This window comes from Bos javanicus, chromosome 5 (assembly GCF_032452875.1).
Source record: "Bos javanicus breed banteng chromosome 5, ARS-OSU_banteng_1.0, whole genome shotgun sequence".
NCBI lineage: Eukaryota > Metazoa > Chordata > Mammalia > Artiodactyla > Bovidae > Bos > Bos javanicus.
Window position 1 is genome coordinate 56,218,665 of NC_083872.1, and position 21,696 is coordinate 56,240,360.

Here is a 21,696-nt window from a genome sequence, read left to right on the forward strand (position 1 = left end):
ACAGATTTCTGTATGTTTATCTTGTATCCTGTATCTTGCTGAATTTATCAGTTCTAGTAGTTTTTGTGTAGTGTCTATAGAATTTTTTGACCTAGTATAATGTTATCTGCATAAATGACAGTTTTACCTCTTTCTTTTCAATCTGGATACATTTTCTTTTCTTTGTCTGATTGCTATGGCTGGGACTTCCAATACTATGGTGAGAGTGGGCATCCTTGTCTTCTTCCAGATTTTAGCAGGGAGGCTTTCCACTTTTCACCATTGAGTATTATATAATCTGTGGGTTTGTCATAAATATGGCTTTTATTATGTTGAGATATGTTCCTTCTGTACCCACTGTGGTAAGAGTTTTCTTTAAAATGGATAGATGTTGAATTTTATTAGATGCTTTTTTTCATCTATTGAGATGATCATGTGGTTTTTGTCTTTTGTTGATGTGGTATATCACATTGATCTTTGTATCCTTGTCCCAAGGACGAATCCAACTTGACTGTGGTACATGATCTATGTTGGATTCAGCTTGTTAATATTTTGTTGAGAATTTCTGTGTCTATATTCTTCCAAGATATTGGCCTGTAACTTTTTTTTTGTAGTGTTTTTGTCTGGCTTTGGTATCAGAATGATGGAGGCTTCATAGAATGACTTTGGGACTGTTCCCTCCTCTTTAGTCTCTTGGAAGAGTTTGAAAACAATCAGTATAATTTCTTCTTTTATAAGTTTGGTAGAATTCCCCAGTGAAGCCATCTGGTCATGGGCTTTTGTTCGCAGGGAGTTGTATTTTATTGTTGTTTTTTAATTACAAATTCTATTTCACTTCTAATGATTGGGTTATTCAAATTAATTCTTTTTGATTCAGTTTTTGTGGGATATATTTCTAGAAACTTGTCCATTTCATCTAGGTTGTCCAATTTTCGGCCCTGTTTATAGATTTTTTACATTTTGAAAATTTCTACAGTATTGGTTATTTCTCCTCTTTCATTTCTTATTTGATTTGGGTCCTTTCTCTTTTCTTTTTGATGAGCCTGGCCAGAGGTTTGCTGATTTTGTTTACCCTTTCAAAGACTCAGCTCTTGGTTTCATTGACTTTTTCTATTTTTTTTTTTATCTCTATTTTATTTACTCTCTGATCTTTATTTTCTTCCTTCTGCTTGTTTTAGATTGTTTGTTCTTTTTCTTTCTCCAGGTTGATTATTTGATTTTCCTTGTTTTCTGAGCAAGGTCTGTATGGTTATGAACTTCCTTCTAAAGACTGCTTTTAATGCATCTCCTAGATTTTGTATGGTTATGTTTTCATTGTCATTCATCTCAAGGTATTTTTAAATTTTCTCTTTGAGCTCATCATTGACCCATTGCTTTTTTTAGTACCATATTGTTTAATCTCTGTGTAATTGTGTTTTTTTTTTCATTTCTCTTTTTTTGTGATTTCCAGTTTCATGCTTTTATAATCAAAAAAGATACTTGAAATAATTTCTATCCAATTAAATGTTTTGAGGCTTGTTTTGTGTCCTAGTATATGGTCTATCCTAGAGAATATTCCATGTGCACTTATATGCACTGTTTTTCCTGATGATTTTAAGACTTTATGCCTATCAAATCAAAGATAAGCCTCCTGCCCCAGCCTATCCCCATGCTCCCATTCTACAAAATTCTGCTATAGCTTCTGATCAGCTTCTGATGGTATTCCTTCTATGACTCTTGTCTCCAAGTACCTTCCAGTCTCTTCAGAACTCAGCAGGTGGTTATGTCATTGAGTACTTCCTATGGGCCAGGTACTGTGCTAAGAGCACAACACACACACTATCTCATTCATTCTCATAACCACCCAAGGCCAGTATAGTTGTCCACAGTTTACCCAGGAGGAAACAGCACTGCAAAAATTAAACAGCTTGTTCAAGGCCCTACTAATAGTAAGTGGAGGGGTGAGAATTTGAATCCACCATTCTGCCTGTAGCTGCACTTGTGTTAGTGTCTTAGATCCCTCTCCTTAAGATGCACAAGTGGATCTGGGGTTGCAGGGTTCTCAAAGCCTACCCATTTGTAATTTTAAATAAAACAATTTAAGCATAACTTGCTCAGCAAGTATAAGACCACTTTCAGCAAGAAGAGGGTCAGCCTCATACAGCTTCCTTCCCCAGCTGAATCTTTTTGTCCACTTTTGGAGACCTGGGAGTTTCATGCCCTCTATTTCTTATCTCATGAGTCAGTGAAGTTATCAGCAGAAATGCTGCACACCTGAGAGATGCAGAGAAAGAAAGTAGGGGAAGCAGGGGGCCTAGATTTGCACTTTGTAGTGAGGAAGAGATGGAGACACCTAACCAGGCCACCAACCACTGGCATACTATGGAGCTGGCCTGTGTGAGTGGCAGCCCTCTCTCTGGGCATGACCAAAGCTAGTCTTTTCTGAGAAATGAAGTGGTATGGCTGGCAGGTATGGGGATGGAGTCTGTAGCACACTGTAGGGAGAGTGCAGCAGGAGGATCCCCATGGTGGGGTAACTCTGTATGTACCCTGTGGCTTTTGGAATATAAAGGGGGAGAAGGAGCAGAAATGGACAGATGAGGAAAAGGAGGGCGACTAGCACTGCAATTGCTTCAGTCCTGGCCAGGCCAGCAGGCTCTGCTTCACTGTCCTGGTCTCTCCTGCATACTCCAGATCCACTGCCACTGCCCTGACTGTGAAGCACAGAAAGGGATCAGGGAACATGCCCTCCGTCCTAGGAGAACACCAAGCCTCCTCTACTGAGCCCCCCACCCCCAAAGAAAAAAAAATTGATGGTTTGATGGTCCAGTTCTTTATTTAGAAACCTGATTGTTCTAGAACATGGTAGGTGGGTCTGTAGCCTACCCTTTTCATGGGATTGTGTCAGAGGTGGTGGGCAACTTTCTTCCCATTTTCTCAGCAACAGAGAGAAGGTGCTTCCACTTAGAAGCACAGATTTGTAGGGAACAGTGTGGAAAGGGAAAGGGACAGGACATCTCAAGCTGATCTGGGGGAAGCAGGGAGGTGACTCTCAACAGGAGTGGGGCAGGGGGTGGGGGGCCTACCTCTTAGGGCCTGCTGACTGGCCCCACTCTTCTCACTCTGCCTGCTCTACTCAAAAAGATTTCAAAAATGCTCGTTAGGGAGGGGAAAGGAACCCACAAGCTGGGGGATGACAGCAGGGGAAGCCAGGAGGGAAGGAAGAGGGTGTGGGGAGAACCAGGGACAGCAGATCACATAGGCCTGGGAGGTCTCCAGGTCTCAGCAGTAGCAGCAGCACTTGCCCCACAGCCCCTCCACACCCCAGGAGGGTCTCAGGATCCACAGCTCACAGCTCAGCTCTCTGCTGTTTTGCCTTCAGGGCCCTGGGGGTTGTGGGGGCAGAGGCAGGGCCAGTCTAGAAGACTCTGGACTCTTTGGCAAGCTGATGGTGGTGGTCTCAGAAGTCAAATTCATCCAGGTCCCCAGTGCCCTCCCCGCCTGGGGAGCCCCACACCCGGCGGTAATTGCTCTCCAGCTCTTTCTGCCGCTGCCGCTCTTTCTGCGCCTCTTCAGCTCCCTGCACCTGGGGAAGGCCACATGGTGGGGTGGGGAGGTGGGATAAGCAGAGGCTGTAGCAGACACTGGAGGGTGGGGGTAGGGGGCGGGTGGGCAGTTGTAGGTGGGGAGGCAGGAGCCAGCACTCACACAGGTGACTTGTAGGGCTCTTGCTGAGGGCTCAACACCCAGAACTGATAGCCTCGTCTTATAGATGAGGAAACTGAGGCTCCAATAGAGGTGAGGCTGGGGGGTGCCTTGAGGACTCTGAACCTCACCCTCAACCCCTCAGCCTGCTGGGGGACACGGAAGGCGGGAAGTCCAGGACTCAGGGGCGGGGTGCCTCTCACCAAGATATTGAAGAAAATCTCCTTGAGGTTTTTTGTGTCCTCATCAGTCAGCCAGCGTGCATCCTCCTCAGTCCCTTCTGTCCCTGGTCGGACAATTTTGATCTCAATTTTCCCTGGAAAGGGGTGGGATGGGCAGTGAGAGGAGAGGCCAGGTGGCAGCTCCAGTGCAGGTCTTCTGCCCCCTGGGTCCCCAGCCGAAGTCCCCAGCCCCTCCACTTCCAGCAGCAAGCCCTTCCAACAGCTCTGAATCCAGCCCGCCCCCCAGGGCCCACCTTCGGCTGTGAGTCCCTCCCTCTCCAGCAGGTCTTTCACCAGCCCCTCGATTTGTTTCAGCTGTGGGTTTTCCCGTTTCATCTCGAGGACAGTCAGATCCTGATTGGGGCCTCCGTGACGGAGCTTGGTGACCCGGACCCGGACTCTGTGCTCAGGATCCTCCTCTTAGAGGGGGAGACACACAGGGAGACACAAAGCAGAGCCGTGACTCCAGGGTTAGGGGCTGGGGTGCTTGCCTCTCCCTAAGCCATCAGTTGGTTTTGGCAAGTTATTCCCTCTCAAACAGGTATGTGAGTCAGGGTTCAGAATAAATTAGGACCCATCACCCCCTACCCCATTCCAACCTATAAATCTCCCTCTACCGACTGCAGTTTCCTTTCTTCCCTCTGGACCCAGTAATTCTGCCCATCACCTACAGGAAAACAACTGTTTTCTGAAGCAAAAATCAGAGAAGTTGGGGCCTGCAGAGAAGTTTAAGAAGAAGGTTGGAAAACTTTGGTTTGGCACCCTACAATGTTGGGACTTGAAAGACATTTCAGTGTTTATAACAGAGAAAGTAGGATGGAAGGATTGAAACTAGGACATTAGACCTGGAATGCCTGGTCTCCACACACACAGGACCCGTGGGACAGACACAAGGGACACAGCAGAGAGGGAATGAGTCTGTCTAGGCAATTGGCTTATGAGTAGCTGGGCTGCCCGTTCCTCTCTGCCAGCTGAGGGCACTCCCTGTGCAGTCCTAGGTGACAGGAGCATCTGTCACAGGTGTGTGGTCTTTGGCTTGCACACTCACGGTCACTCATTTAATATCTACTCATCAATCACAAGGTGTCGGCAAAGTGCTAGACACTGGATGTATAGAAGCAAGCCAGTAAACAGCCATGCCAGCGAGCCACACAGGCTCTGAAAGCTGCTTCTCAAATGGTTCACTAGGAAGTAACCAGGCAAAGGGCTAGAGGTGTTGGGAAGCTCAAGAATGGTGTTCCAGAAAGAGTGAGAGGGTGAGCGTTCTCAGAAGGGATAAAGGTGACGGACCTGGCCGTTTGTTCCTGTCTGACAGCCCTCACCTGTTGATTGAGGGGGTGGGGGAGGCTTTTTGGGGACAACCCTCCTTTTTCGGTGCTTCTTCATCAGCTCTGGGCTCTGTTTTTCCTCCAGCCTTTTGATGAGTTTGTTGAGAGTGGATGTCAGGGCCAGGATAGCCCGATCGCGCTCTGACTCCTTCTTCAGCCCGTCTGGGTCTAGCTCTTTCTCTGTCTGGGAGGCCCAAGGTGGGGGTGGAGAGTCAGGGATCTGGGGAGTGAGGGGCCGTCCAAGCTCTACAAAGGAGTAATGGCTAAGTCTCATGCTTCTCACAGATCCCCTTCCCCACTGTCCCAGTTTTAATTAAGCAACTAGCAGTTCAGGGCTCCTGGCTGAATGCCCCAGGCAGGCCAGGTGTGGCCCGGGTTCTCTCCCCGCCCCTCAACTGGTCCTGCCTACCCGCGCAGGCAGCCGAGGAAGCTGGAAGCTGCAGGTGGGAGAGCAGAGCTCACCTCCTGGATGATGTTCTCCAGCTCCCGCTCCATGCCAGCCTTCACCTCCGCCCGGAGCCGCTCTCGGTCTGATGGGAGCAGTATACCTTCCAGTTCCTTCTCAAATTCTCCCAGCAACTGCCGTTCATCCTCATCTTCGTCTTCATCCTCATCATCCTCCTCTTCTTCCACCTCGTTCTGCTGTTCTGGGTCGCCCTTTTCCTTCACCTCTGGTTCCCTGGAAGGGACTTCTGTAGCACTGTCTCCAGGCTGCTCCTGGCCTGTGTTTGGCTTCCCCTGCATGGGTGAGGATCAGGAGAAAGAGAGAGATGGCAGATGGTTGGGGTTTCCATAGAGACAGACAGTGGGGGTGGGTAGGGGCAGACAGCAGGGATGTGGTTTAGTTGGGGACTCATGAGGAGTAAAGGAAGTTGAGGTAGCTCTTTGGGCCCAGTTCAGGGGTGGTGTTCTGGGTGCCCCCAGCAGGGAGAAAGGTTCCATCCTTCCTGGGAGCAGGGCTCATACCTTTCTTGTTCCACCCTTCAGCTCCTCTATCAATCGAATCAAGTCTGCAGGACTCCGAATGACTTTGACCTGTACGTTGTTCTGAAAATCTGAGATGAAGGAATAGGAATAGATCGTAAATTAATTCTACTTTTACTTCCTAAGAAGAGGAGTTGAGGAAGTCAAGGAAGGACGTGGTGGGACTACCTGTCTGGTCTGAGAGACAGCGGCCAGCACACCCCTCCAAAGAGCACTTAGGGGGCCTAAGGGAGCCTCACAGGTGAGAGAGAGAAGGATGCTAACAGGCTGCCGAGTCACCTGCTCTTTCACGCGCCACTGAGGCCTTCCTGGCAATCAACTTGGCTTTTAGGTCAACAGAAGAGATTCTGGGGCTAAGGGCTCCCCCTCCCTGAATCCTGTTCTCCCCACAAATACAAACCCTTTTTTGTCTACTCAGTTCCAGGGATTGTACTGTAAACTAGATTCATTCTCATTTAATCCTGTAACAGCCCTCTAAGTTAGGGGTTATTGCCCACATGTTATGGGTGAGGAAATTGAGCTTGAGTGAAATTATCCAGGACTATAAAGTCAGGCAAGCAGTGGAACCACTATGTTCTGCTACCCCCCTAGAGAAGCACTTCTGTCTCTAAAAAGGAATCTGCTGCTGGCCTGGCTGCCCAGCCTCCCTCCTAGAGTCTAGGTCTAAACCCACGCCATGCTTGCCAACCTGAAAACACACGCAAGCAGTATAGGAGACGTGGAGAGTTCACTCACCATCGGGAGAGGTTGGCGGTGGGTCTGTGGCCTCAAGGTTTGGTTCCTGCTCCTGATGGGGAGAAAAGGGCAGAGTCAAGTACACGGGCTTCTGCATGCCAATCACACTCTTAAGGCACTGCCTCTGGGTATGGCCTTGCATCCCTAGATAAAAAGAGGTCATCTCATAATGAACCTCAGCTTGAGTGGCCCTCCAACCCAAAGCCCACGTTCAGCCTCCTCAGAGAAGTGGCTAGGAAGCTGGCTCTCACCTCGGCCTGTGTCTCCTCCCTTTCTGGGGGCTGTTCCTCTGGCTCGTGAAGCATCTTCCAGAAATCTGATTCCTTACTGTTCTCCTTGGCTGGGCTTGCACCTAGAATACAGAAAACAAGGAGAAACCTGAAAGGAGAGATGGGATATCTTTCCCTCTTCTATCGTAAGGTGTTAGGGCCTGTAGTACTCCTTCCCCCACCCCAAAAGTCAGGGCTGTTGGGCTGTTGAGGACAACACATCCCTGGGTGCACAGGACAGTAACACTGAAGAAAGGAAGAAGTGGAGACATGTGTCATGGAACAGGTGACTCAAGGACCTACCTGCTTTCTTTGGTGGCACCACGCCAGGCTTGGTCTCACTCCACACTGGAGGGTCCGGGTCTTGCCGCCCCTCTATGGCCCTGTCTCCATACTGCTTTGAGTCTACAGGAAGATAGCGTGTCAGCAGGACGGGGATACATTCTCAGCTCTTTGATACTTGATCTTCTGCCTGTCCCTCCCTATGTGTCTCCTTCCTCCCTGTCCTCTTTTAATTACTCACCAGCTTGCCTCTGAACGTAGGCCATGTACTCCTCAGGCTGCAGGGCGGGGTGGCAGAGAATGGCCTGGGGAGCAGCGCTGGGTGGGGGCCGAAGGAGTGGGTGAGGGCAGAGCCGAGGAGTTCGAATGGTCAGCACGTAAGAACAGGACAAGGGCTCATCTACTCGATCAATGTAGTCCCCAGAGATACCAGCACCCTCATCACAGAGGAACTGCCAGGACAGGAGGATGAATAAATAGTAATCACCACCAGCCATTACCATTATTTCTTAAAACAGCTGTCTGCTATTAAGGACTGACAGTCTGTCAGGCACTGTGCTCTGTGCATTGTGTATATGGTGCTATATATGCATTGTTAGTGTTCAGTTGCTACGTTGTATCTGACTTTTTTGCAACCCTATGGACTGTAGCCTGACAGGCTCCTCCGTCCATGGGATCTCCCAGGCAAGAATACTGGAGTGGGTTGCCATTTCCTTCTCCAGGGGATCTTGCTGACCCAGGGATGGAACCCCCATCTCCTGCATTGGCAGGTGGATTCTTTACCACTGAGCCACCAAGGGAGCCCTTTACATGCATTAGCTCATTTAATTATCATGACAACCCAGGGAGGGAGGTAATAGTATCTCAACTCTGTGGCTTAAGATACTGGGGTTTGATATAGTTGAGGGACTTGTTCAGGCTGACCAGCTGGTAAGTGGTAAAAATACGAATTGAACTTGGGCAACTTAACAGTAGGTAACCAGCTGATTTGTTTCATGTTCTTGCTTTATATAAATACAGTATGTACATACTTATACATATTTGATATATATTTTTATATGTATTTGAAATACGTATATTCTCTGTGTGTGTGCATGTGTGTATGATTTAAAAAAACTTTAAACAGTTCTAAGGTCTTTGTATTAATCAGAAAGAGAGTAAAGATATCAATTAATGTTAGCCTTTCATTAGTTAGGATTCACCACTGTAATTTCTGGGGCTTCCCTGGTGGATCAGCAGTAAAGAATCCACCTGCCAATGCAAGAGATGTGGGTTTGATTTTTTGGGTCAGGAAGATCCCTGGAAGAGGAAATGGCAACCCACTCCAATATTCTTGCATGGGAAATTTCATGGACAGAGGAGCCTGGCAGGGCTACATGGAGTTGCAAAGAGTTGGACATGACTGAGCACACACACACACACACTCTGTAATTTCTAAAGTAACTGTTACAAGTAGAAGAGGTCCCACTTCTGAGTGGCAGCCCGAGGAGCTCTGCAGATCCACTCCCTAGTGAAATTCCATAACTGGTGAACACTTTTTTTTTTTAACTCAGGCATTTAAAATCTCTGGAAATTTTCCTAAGGACATACAACAAATTAAGAAACATCTATTCAAGAAAATCCACTAAATCTTGAATAGTGAAAATTTATAGTACTTGGACCATGACCCTCCTTTTTCTCCAACCCTGACTTCACAGCTCAGACAGATGCTCCATTCCAGGTGAGTAAGGTCCAAAAAATGGGGCCTCTATCCCCTCAGCATCCAGTCAAGAGACATGGTATGTCACCAGAGGGGCAGGCCACCAATATTCCTCAATCCTCTCTAGTTACAAGTTGCAGAGAATACCTGCTGAATACGGTCAAGAGACGGAGGACTCCCTTCCTCCACTCAGTCCCACTCAGGACAGTGGCTGCACCTCAGGTGCAGAAGGATAGGAATACTGGGCCTTGATCACCCTCACCATAGATCACTGAAAGGGTAGAGATTTCACAACAGAGATGAGAACTGAGAGGACCAGAGGCTATCACCCCTGCCCAGGTCTCTGCTCATGAAACAGGAGTGTCACTCTGACAGAACTGGGTCAGTGTCTCTGACATCAGCTCCAGAGCAGGGGCTTAAAGATTCTGCCAGGGGGAGAGGCAATCCATTAGAATAGAAAGCCCCAAAGCTCTTTCCAAATGAACTGAATTCTTGTGAAACAGTATGAGGAAGTTTAAGCCTAAGGGCACTTTCCAAAAAATGAAAAAAATTGGTGGTAAGCACTAAAGAAGAGGCTGGTATCATCAAAAGCAACCCTGGTACAGAAGCCCAAATTTAACTGGATCAGATTATGGAGCAACTTAAGCCCCACATGTCAAAAACTACAGAGCAACTGGCTAGCAATTAATGAGTATGAACAGCTGGGTATGATATCAGCAGAGGCAGACAGATTAACACATCAGCAAGAGAGACAGTCAAAGGGAGCCCTGCTGACACACCATCATCCACTGTGGCTGTGAGCATGCCCACGGCTATGCCCTCAGAGGAGCGACATCAGTGGCTTCATACTGCAAGAGGAGGAGGCCTCATTAAAATAGCTCAGCCAAGTCATGAAAGAAACAAGCAAATGACCAAAACAAGTCTCATGGTGGAGGCCAAGAATCAGTATCCAGACTTGCTCCAATATATTACCTAAAATATATTTTAGGTAAATTTTAATATATTTTTGTTCACTTTTCAACAAAAAATTATGATATATGCAAAGAAACAAAGTGTGACCCATACTTTGTCACAGGCAACAGAAAATGCCTGTGAGAGGACACAGATGTTAGATTTCAGAGAGAAACATTTTAAAGTAGTCATTATGATAAATTCAAAGAGCTAAAAATTTAAATCATATAAAGTATGTTCTCCTATAATTAAAAAAGATACATGCACCCCGTATGTTCACAGCAACACTATTTACAAAAACCAAAACATGGAAACAACCTAAATGTCCATTGACAGATCAATGGATAAAGATGTGGTGCATATGCACACTGGAATACTACTCAGCTGTGAACAAGAATAAAATAATGGCATTTGCAGCAACATGGATGGACCTCTAGAGATCATAGTAAGTGAAGTAATTCAGAAAGAGAAAGACAATACCTTATTACAGCACTTACATGAATCTAAAATATGATGCAAATGAACTTATCTATGAAACAGAAATCTACTCACAGACATAGAGAACAGACTTGTGATTGCCAAGGGGGAGGGGAGGTGGAGAAGAGAAGGATTGGAAGTTTGAAGTTAGCAGATGTGAAAGTGAAAATCGATCAGTCATGTCCAACTCTTCATGACCCCATGGACTATAGCCTGCCAGGCTCCTCTGCCAATGGAATTCTCCAGCCAGAATACTGGAGTGGGTAGCCATTCCCTTCTCCAGGGGATCTTCCCAATGCAGGGATCGAACCCAGGTTTCCCACATTTCAGGCGGATTCTTTACTATCTGAGCCACCAGGGAAGCCCAAGCAGATGCAAACTATTATATACAGAATGGATAAACAAGGTCCTACTGTACAGCACAGGGAACTATATTCAATATCCTGTGATAAACCATAATGGAAAAGAATTATGAAAAAGAATGTATATACATGTATAACTGAATCACTTTGCTGCATAGCATAAATTAATACAACATTGTGAATCAATTATATTTCAATAAAATACATTTTTTAAAAAAACAGGGACAAAGTATGTTCTCTAACTACAGTGTAATGATATTAGAAATTAATAACAAATAAAAGCAAAAATAAATGGGACCTAATTAAAATTAAAAGCTTATGCACAACAAAGGAAACTATAAGCAAGGTGAAAAGACAGGCTTCAGAATGGGAGAAAATAGCAAATGAAGCAACTGACAAAGAATTAATCTCAAAAGTATACAAGCAACTTCTGCAGCTCAATTCCAGAAAAATAAACAACCCAATCAAAAAATGGGCCAAAGAACTAAACAGACATTTCTCCAAAGAAGACATACAGATGGCTAACAAACACATGAAAAGATGCTCAACATCACTCATTATCAGAGAAGTGCAAATCAAAACCACAATGAGGTACCATTTCACGCCAGTCAGAATGGCTGCTATCCAAAAGTCTACAAGCAATAAATGCTGGAAAGGGCGTGGAGAAAAGGGAACCCTCTTACACTGTTGGTGGGAATGCAAACTAGTACAGCCACTATGGAAAACTGTGGAAATTCCTTAAAAAACTGGAAATAGAACGGCCATATGACTCAGCAATCCCACTTCTGGGCATACACACCAAGGAAACCAGAATTGAAAGAGACATGTGTACCCCAGTGTTCATCGCAGCACTGTTTACAATAGCCAGGACATGGAAGCAACCTAGATGCCCATCAGCAGATGAATGGATCAGAAAGCTGTGGTACATATACACAATGGAGTATTACTCAGCCATTAAAGAGAATACGTTTGAATCAGTTCTAATGAGGTGGATGAAACTAGAGCCTATTATACAGAGTGAAGTAAGCCAGAAAGAAAAACACCAATACAGTATACTAACGCATATATATGGAATTTAGAAAGATGGTAACAATAACCCTGTATGAGAGACAGCAAAAGAGACACAGATGTATAGAACAGTCTTTTGGACTCTGGGAGAGGGAGGGGGGGATGATTTGGGAGAATGGCATTAAAACATGTATAATATCATATAAGAAACGAATCGCCAGTCCAGGTTCGATGCAGGATACAGGATGCCCGGGGCTGGTGCACTGGGATGACCCAGAGGGATGGGATGGGGAGGGAGGTGGGAGGGGGGTTCAGGATGGGGAACACATGTACACCCGTGGCAGATTCATGTCAATGTATGGCAAAACCAATACACTATTGTAAAGTAATTAGCCTCCAATTAAATTTATATTTAAAAAAGAAATTAATAACAAAGAAATCTGGGGAATTCATAAATGTATAGAAATCAATACACTCCTAAGTAACCAATGGCTCAAAGAAATAACAAGAAAATTAGAAAATACTGAGATGAATGAAAACACAATGAAGACATAATATATCAGAACTTATGGATGCAGCTAAAGCAGTGCTTTTAGAAGAAAATTTTTACCTGTAAAGTATAAAAAAGAAGAAACAGATCAAATCCATAACCTGAACTTCCACTTTGAAACTAGAAAAGGAAAAGCAAACTAAACCCAAAGTAAGCAGAGGGAAATAAATAATACAGATTAGAACAGAAATGAATGAAATAGAGAACAGAAAAATAATAGAGAAAATAAACTACAAGTTGATTTTTGAAAAGATCGATAAAAGTGACAAAACTTTAGTTAGACTGATCAAGGGAAAAAGAGAAGACTCAAGTTGGTACAATTCAAAATGAAAGAAGGAACATTACTACCAACCTTACAGATGTAAAAAGGATTGTAAAGGAATACTATGGTCACCTATATGCCAACCAATCAGATAACTCAGATGAAATCAGGACAGATTTCTAGAAGGACACAAAATACCAAAACTGACTCAAGAAGAAAAAATCTATTCAAATAGACCAGTAACAATTAAAGAGGTTAGTAATTAAAAACAACTACCCACACAGGGAAGCTTGGGTCAAGTGGGTCTACTGATGAATTTTACCAAACATTTAAAACATAAAAATTCCAACTGGTCTCAAACTCTTCAAAAAAAAATAGAAGAGGAGGGGCTTCCCTGGTGATCCAGTGACTTGTTCTTCCAATGCAGGGGGCACAGGCTTGATCTCTGGTCAAGGAAATAGACCCCACATGCCACAAGTAAGAGTCCGCTTGCCACAACTAAACATCCTGTATGCTGCAACTAGAAGATCCTGCATGCCTGGCACAGACAGACAAACAGATAAATAATGCCTTCCCTGGTGGTCCAGTGGTTAAGAATCTGCCTGCAAATGGGGACATGGGTTCGATTCCTGGTCCAGGAAAATTCCACATGCCATGGGGCAACTAAGCCTGTGTGACTCAACTCCTGAGACTGAGCTCTAGAGCTGATGTTCTGCAACAAGAGAAGTCCGGGCACTGAAACTAGAGGGGAGCTCCTGCTCTCCGCAACTAGAGAAAGTCCATGCACAGCAACAAAGACTCAGTGCAGCCAAAGATAAATAATTTTTTAAAATAAATAAATATTTTAAAAAACCCAAAACACAAAAAATAGAAGAGGGAACACCTCCCAACTCATTCTATGAGACCAGGGAATTCCATAAACCAACAATGCTTCCATTTAAAAAATAAATTTAAAATGTAATATAAAAACAATAGCTAACTATTCTTTAACATCCATTATTTCAAAGGCAAAAAAAACAAAACAAAAAACCCCAAAACTACAAAACATTGCTGAAAGAAATTAAAGACTTAAATGGAAAGATATCCAAGTTCACAGATTATAAGACTTAATATTGTGAAGATGGCAATAGATTTAATTGCAATCGCCATCAAAATTTCAGGTGCCTTCTTTGCAGAAGTTATGTTCCTAAAATTCACATGGAAATTCAAGGAACTACACAAAGCGAAAACAATCTTGAAGAACAGGACTGGATTTCAAATCGTACTTCTAGATTTCAAAGCTTCTACAGAGCTGCAGTACCAAGACACTGTAGCACTAACATAAGTGTACAGACCAATGAAACAGGGTTGAGTCCAGAAGTTAACCTTACTATTATCATCTTTCAATAAGGTTACCAAGATCAGCCAACGGGAAGTGTCTTTTCAACAAATGACGCTAAGTCGAAAGGATATCTACAAGCAAAACAACGAAGTTTGATTCCTACTTCATACCATACATAAAAATTAACTCCCATTGGATCAAAGACCTAAAGGTAAAATTATAAAACTCTTAGAAGGAAACATAAATGTAAGTCTTCTTGGCCTTAAATGAGGCAATGATTTGTTAGGTACAATATCAAGAGCACAAGTAACAAGGAAAAAAAAGATTAATTGGAATCCATCAAAATTAAAGGCCTTTGTGTTGTAAAGGACACCATCAAGAATGTGAAATGACAATTCACAGAATGGGAGAAAATATTTGCAAATCATATATCTGAAAAGGAACTTGTATCTAGAATATATAAAGAAATTTTACAACTCAATAATAAAATGACAATGCAATTTTCAAATGGGCAAAAGATCTGAATAGACATTTCTCTAAAGAAAAAAGACAAATTGCTAATACGCCTATGAAAAGTTGCTCCACATTGTAACCATCAGGAAATGCAAATCAAAACTACAATGAGATGCCACTTATACTCACTAGGAAGGCTACAGTCAAAAAGATGAAAAACAGGGCTTCACTGGTGGTCTAGTGGTTAAGAATCCACCTGCCAATGCAGTGGACATAGGTTCAGTCCCTGGTCTGGGAAGATCCCACATGCCGAGGAGCAAGTAAGCCACAACTACTGACCCAGCAATCTAGAATCCAACAGCCACAATAACTGAGCCCACGTCCTGCAACTCCTGAAGCCCGCTACAAGAGAAGCCACCTCAATGAGGAGACCGAACACTGCTACGAAGACCCGGGGTGGCCCAAAATAAAACAAAATTAATTAATTAATTTTTAAAAAGATGAAAAACAAGTGCTGATGAGGATGTGGAGAAATTCAAACTCTCACCCACCACTTGTGGGATTATATAATAAAACAACGGGACTGTTTCAGAAAAAGTCTGGCAATTAAATATAGAATTTAATGAAAGTCTGGCAATCTAAAAATATTAAAGTCTGGCAATTTAATATAGAATTACCATATGATCCAGCAATTCTATTCCTTGGTATATACCAAAAGAAAAAAAAACACACAAAAACCTGTTCACATATGTTAAAAGCACCATTCTTCATAATAGCCAAAAAGTGCAAACAACCCAAGTGTTCACCAACTGATGAAAGAATAGATAGAATGTGGAATATTATTTGGTAATAAAATGTAAAGCAGTACTGGTACATGCTACACGCAGATGGCTCTTGAACACATGATAAATGAACAAAGCCAGACACAAAAGGTCACACATTATACACATTACATCCACAGGGTGAAGATGAGAGGTTGTCTGGAGAGGTGGATGGGGTGGGGAGTGGAGGTAGAATAGAAAGTAACTGCTCAAGGGTAGAGGATTTCTTTCAGGGTGATGACAATGGTCTACAATTGATTGTGCTGATGGCTGCACACCTCTGAATACATGAAAAAACCACTGAAATACACCCTGAATTGTGTGCTATGTGACTTATATCTCCATAAATGTGTTATTTTAAAAAATAAAGAGACAGAGCAAAACTTCCCACTGAGATGAGAGAAAAATGGCATCATTAAGATAAAACAAACCAAAAGCAAGGAAGGAGAGAAAAAGTGGGACAAAGGAAAGCATAAAATAAAATGTTAGACATAAGTCCAAATATATACACACACACACTCATATAAATGGCTAAAAATGTTTTAAATACAAGTACGTGCTATTTGGAGACACACTTAAAACATAAGAATATAGAAAAGGTAAAAACAAAAGGATGAAAAAAATCAGTAAACATAACTCAGTGAAAGCCGTTACAGCTGTATTAGCATCACACCAGAGACTTAAAGTCAAAAAATTACTAAGATAAAGGTCAATTCATAATGTTAAAACATTCAATTTATGAGGAATAATAATTTAAATTGTATGTAATTCTTTATCTTCCTTGTCTGTCTTTCCCAGTGAGATGAGGCATTTTTGTCTCGTGTTCTCTTGAAATATCTCTAGCAACTAGAACAGTTCCTGGCACACAGAAGCACTTAATAAACATTTGCTGAATACATTGATACGTAGCCCCAAGATACAAAAAGCAACAGCTTACAGAATAATAACGAACAAATTGAAAGAATAATAAGTAAAAACAGACAAATCCATAATCATAGTGGGAGACAGATCAGTAAGGATACAAAAGATTTGAACAGCATGACCTAAAAGACATACAGAAAACATCGTGCCTCACAGTAGAGGACATGTTCTTTTCAAACACAAAGAATCATTCATAGACTCTGACATACACTGTACTGTACCAGCCTAACCAGATTTGAAAGGACTCAAATTTAATGGTATAACCAGGAAAGTCTATGTAACTATGAGATATGTATATGTATATGTATATATATATATATATATATAAAAAAGATAATCAGGGAAACTTGAAATGGTTGAATATTTGGTGATAAGAAATTGTGGTTAATTTTTCTAGTGTGATATAGTACTGTGGTTATATTTTTAAAAGAGCTCTAGTCTTTTAGGGATAACACAGAAATATTTAAGGATGAAATGAGATGAAATGCTTGTAATCTGCTTCCAAATAAGCTGGGAGTGGAAGTACAGTGCATGGAGGTGGGCAAGGGGATAGATGAAATGAGACTGGCCATATTGGTTGAAGCCAAATGATACACAGGGAGGTCACTGGATAATTCTGTTTTTATGTTTTTCATTTTCTGTAACAGAAAGTTTTTACAGACAATCTTTAAATATATATCACCTGCACCCAGCAATTATACTTTCAAGATATAGTTACACATATACATATGTATAGAATTATCTTCTGTAATGACAAAAAGTAGGAGGGAAATGATTTTAAGCATACAGTAATGGTGACAAAGTGATAGAACATTCATACAATGGAATACTATGTAAACATGAAAACAAAGAATAAAGTTCTAGATGTACTGCCCCTGAAAGATCGCTAAGAATTATTGTCAAGATGTATAAAAATAAGGTGGTACAAAGTATGTTTAATGTACTGTGCATTGTATGTTTAAAAAAAAAGGGGGAACAGGAAATAAGAATCTCTAATCACAACTGCTTTTAAACACACAAAGGCTGGAAGGCGACAGAATAATAAGAGCAGGGTTACTGGGCAGTTGGGGAGGGCATGATGGGAAATAAGCAGGTGGGAGATAAGTTTGGGAGGGAAAATTTTTATCACACACCTTTATACTTTCTGGGTTTTGAGTTATGGAAGAGTATTATCAATTTGAAAATTAGATTAAAAAAAAATAGTCTCAGAAAACCGTGACATATTTGTAGTAGTAACTGGAGAGAAATTTATAAGATATGTAAAAGAGGAAAAGCTGGAAATGAGTTAAATACTCAAGAAATTAGGGGGGGAAAAAGCAAATTAAAGCTGAAAAAAGTGGAAGGAAAAGAACGATTAGCCTGGAAATAAATACAATGGAAAACAAATATGATACAGAAGCTCAACAGAGCTGAAATTAGTTCTTGGAAAATAAGACTAATAAAACTGACCAGCCTCTCGAGACTGACCAGTAACAAAACCTGTGGGTGCTGTTTAGTCACTTAGTCATGTCCAACTCTTTGAGACCCTATGGACTGTTGCCTGCCAGGCTCCTCTGTCCATGGGATTCTGCCACTTACTTTTCCAGGGGCTCTTCCCCACCTAGGGACTGAATCTGCATCTCCTGCTTAGCAGGTGGATTCTTTACCACTGAGCCACTTGGGAAGCCCCATACTTCCTTTAGCATTTTCCAAACTCATTACACTCTAGGGTTTTCCCTATGTTTTATGCATTGTGGTGTGATATACTCTAATATAGCTGTTTTATGGACAAAGGTTTTCCACATTCATGCATTCATGAGGTTTCTTCTATGTGTGAATTCTCAGGTGTACTCCAAGAGCTAAATTTTGAGTAAAAGCCTTCCCACATTCACCATACTCATAGGGTTTCTCTCCTGTGTGAACTCTCTGGTGTGCACTAAGATGTGACTTCTGGGGAGAAGGTCTTCCCACCCTCACTGCATTTTTAGGATTTTACACCTGTGTGAATTCTCTGATGTACTCTGAGGACGGAATTACATGCAAGAGGAATAACCTGAAAAGAGGAATCTAATTACAGATGCTACAACAGTTAGAACTGGACATGGAACAACAGACTGGTTCCAAATAGGAAAAGGAGTACATCAAGGCTGTATATTGTCACCCTACTTATTTAACTGATATGCAGAGTACATCATGAGAAATGCTGGGCTGAAGGAAGCACAAGTTGGAATCAAGATTGCCAGGAGAAATATCAATCACCTCAGATATGCAGATGACACCACCCTTATGGCAGAAAGTGAAGAACTAAAGAGCCTCTTGATGAAAGTGAAAGAGGAGAGTGAAAAAGTTGGCTTAAAGCTCAACATTCAGAAAACTAAGATCATGGCATCAGGTCCTGTCACTTCATGGAAAATAGATGGGGAAACAGTGGAAACAGTGGCTGACTTTATTTTTGGGGCTCCAAAATCACTGCAGATGGTGACTGCAGCCATGTAATTAAAAGACGCTTGCTCCTTGGAAGGAAAGTTATGACAAACCTAGATAGCATATTAAAAAGCAGAGACATTACTTTGTCAACAAAGGTCCATCTAGTCAAGGCTATGGTTTTTCCAGTGGTTATGTATGGATGTGAGAGTTGGACTATAAAGAAAGCTGAGTGCCGAAGAATTGATGCTTTTGAACTGTGGTGTTGGAGAAAACTCTTGAGTCCCTTGGACTGCAAGGAGATCCAACCAGTCCATCCTAAAGGAGATCAGTCCTGGGTGTTCATTGGAAGGACTGATGCTGAGGCTGAAACTCCAATACTTTGGCCACCTGATGCGAAGAGCTGACTTATTTGAAAAGACCCTGATGCTGGGAAAAATTGAGGGCAGGAGGAGAAGGGGACAACGGAGGATGAGATAGTTGGATGGCATCACCAACTCAGTGGACATGGGTTTGGGTAGACTCTGGGAGTTGGTGATAGACAGGGAGGCCTGGCGTGCTGCGGTTCATGGGGTCACAAAGAGTTGGACACAACTGAGTGACTGAACTGAACTGAACTGACAGAGATTAGAAGGAAATAAGCACCTTTATACCAAGAAATGGGAAAAATGAGACAAACTAGACAGATTCCTAGAAAATATACTAAAACTGACCCAAGTAGAAATAAAAAAACTTTGAATATTCCTAAAACTACTAAAATAAATAAGTAAAAATCTTCCTACAAAGAAAACCTAGACCAAGATGGTTTTCCAGGGGAATTTAAGCAAACATGTAAGAATAAAATATTACAATCTTACACAATCTTCAGAATATAAAAAAAGTGAACATTTTTAAACTGATTTTTTGAAGCTAGCATAACCTTGTCTAAAGCATAAGGACAGTACTAGAAGGAAAAACTAAGGTCAGTCTCTCTCAGGAGATATATACAAGATCCTTAAAAACATCACAAACTGAGTCTAACAAGATAAAAAAAGGATACTCAAAGATAATACATATGAACTTCCCCGGTGGGCCAGTGGTGGAGAATCCACCTACCAACACAGGACAGGGGTTTGATTCTGGTCCGGGAAGATTCCAGCTGCCTTGGGGCCATGGGGCCTGTACCACAACTAGAGCGTAGCCCCAGCTCGTTGAAACTAGAAAAAAGCCAGCATGCAGCAATGAAGACCCAGTGCACCCAAAAATAAATAACTAATAGTATTTTTAAAAAGACATTTTAAAAACTAGATGCATCTCAGGAAAGCAAAATTGGTTTAACATTAGAAAATCGATACATAATGTCAAATCACAGGTACAGAGAACAAACCGGTGGTTATCAGCGAGGAGATGAAAGGGTGAGCAATACAGGGGCAGAGGATTAAGAGGTACAAACTATAATGTATAAAATAAAGCACAAGGATATACTGAACAACACAGGGAAGAGAGCCAATATTTTATAATAACCATAAATGGAGTATAGCCTTTAAAAATTGTGAATCATTATACTGTTCATTATAATTTACATAATTCATCATCAACTATATTTTAATTAAAAAATTTGGGGGGTTGCGAGGGAGGCTTAAGAGGGAGGGGATGTATATGCACATATAGCTGGTTCACTTTGTTTCACAGCAGAACTAACACAACATTATAAAGCAATTATACTCCAATTAAAATTTTTTTTAATTTTTTAAAAATAAGAGCAAAAATAATATCTCTGAGTGTAAAAAAAGAAGCTAACCATAGTTACCTTTCTACAGGGATAGAAATAGAGTGATGAGGGGAAAGTGTGTTAAGACTTTTCTCTGTATACTTTGTAAAGCATTTCTATATTAGAGCTATGAAAATTCATACCTATTCAAAAACTAAATATAAAATTTTCTAAGTGTGAAAAAAATCCAAGAAGTCAGAAAGAGAACAGAAGGAAATAAATGGTAAAATAATGATGTTCCCCTTCACAGATCACTGCCTTGTCATAGCGAAGGGGCCTGTGTAACTTGGAGACGCCATGAGCCAATCCATGCAGGGCCACCCAAGGGCACAGGTCATAGTGAAGAGTTCTGACAAAATGTGATCCACTAGAGAAGGAAATGGCAACTCATTCCAGTATTCTTGCCTGGAGAACCTCATGGACAGTATGAAAATGCAGAAAGATATAACATCGGAAGAAGAGCCCTCCCTTAGGTTGGAAGGTATCCAATATGCTACTGGGGAAGAGCAGAGGGCAATTACCAATAGCTCCAGAAAGAATGAAGCAGCTGGACCAAAGTGGGAATGACATTCAGCTGTGGATGTGTCTGGTGGTGAGAGTCAAATCTGATGCTGTAAATAACAATAGTGCATAGGAATCTGGAATGTTAGGTTCGTGAATCAAGGTAAACTGGAAGTGGTCTAGCAGGAGATAGCAAAATTGAGCATTGATGTCTTAGGTATCAGTGAACTAAAATGGACAGGAATGGGAGAATTTAATTCTGATGATACAGAGGACCACTGTATCTACTAACTACTGTGGGGAGGAATTCCTTAGAAGAACTGGAGTAGTCCTCATAATCAACAAGAGTCCGAAATGCAGTACTTGGGTGTGGTCTTAAAAACAACAGAATAATCTCGGTTCATTTCCAAGGCAAACCATTCAACATCACAGTAATTCAAGCCTATGCACCAACCACTGATGCAAAAGAAACTGAAGATGACTGGTTCTAAGACCTACCACACCTTCTAGAACCAACACCAAAAAAGGTCTTTTTCATCATAGGGGATTGGAATGCAAAAGGAAGTTAAGAGATACCCAAAATAACAGGCAAGTTTGGCCTTGGAGTACAAAGTGAATCAGGGTTAAAGCTAACAGCGTTTTGTCAAGAGAACATGCTGGTCACAGCAAATACCCTTTTCCAACAACACAAAAGAAGACTTGACACATGGACATCACCAGATGGTCAATACTGAA

The 21,696-nt window shown here is 42.2% G+C and overlaps 1 protein-coding gene across 2 annotated transcripts in view; it reads right to left on the reverse strand.

Moving 5' to 3' along the window:
• Nucleotides 1-2,775: 2,775 nt before the first annotated feature.
• Nucleotides 2,776-21,696, reverse strand: part of OS9 (OS9 endoplasmic reticulum lectin) — a 34,249-nt gene continuing 15,328 nt past the window's right edge. Inside the window, exons 6-15 of one of the 2 annotated variants that reach the window (XM_061416681.1) lie at nucleotides 7,724-7,934; nucleotides 7,504-7,605; nucleotides 7,183-7,283; nucleotides 6,932-6,983; nucleotides 6,179-6,267; nucleotides 5,675-5,950; nucleotides 5,207-5,396; nucleotides 4,139-4,303; nucleotides 3,867-3,979; nucleotides 2,776-3,544 (exon numbers count right to left, since the gene is read on the reverse strand). In XM_061416681.1, the coding sequence (XP_061272665.1) occupies nucleotides 3,419-3,544; nucleotides 3,867-3,979; nucleotides 4,139-4,303; nucleotides 5,207-5,396; nucleotides 5,675-5,950; nucleotides 6,179-6,267; nucleotides 6,932-6,983; nucleotides 7,183-7,283; nucleotides 7,504-7,605; nucleotides 7,724-7,934 (1,425 nt within the window). In that variant the 3' untranslated portion in view covers nucleotides 2,776-3,418. The remainder of the gene's footprint in view (nucleotides 3,545-3,866; nucleotides 3,980-4,138; nucleotides 4,304-5,206; nucleotides 5,397-5,674; nucleotides 5,951-6,178; nucleotides 6,268-6,931; nucleotides 6,984-7,182; nucleotides 7,284-7,503; nucleotides 7,606-7,723; nucleotides 7,935-21,696) is intronic. The other variant, XM_061416683.1, reaches the window with a different exon arrangement.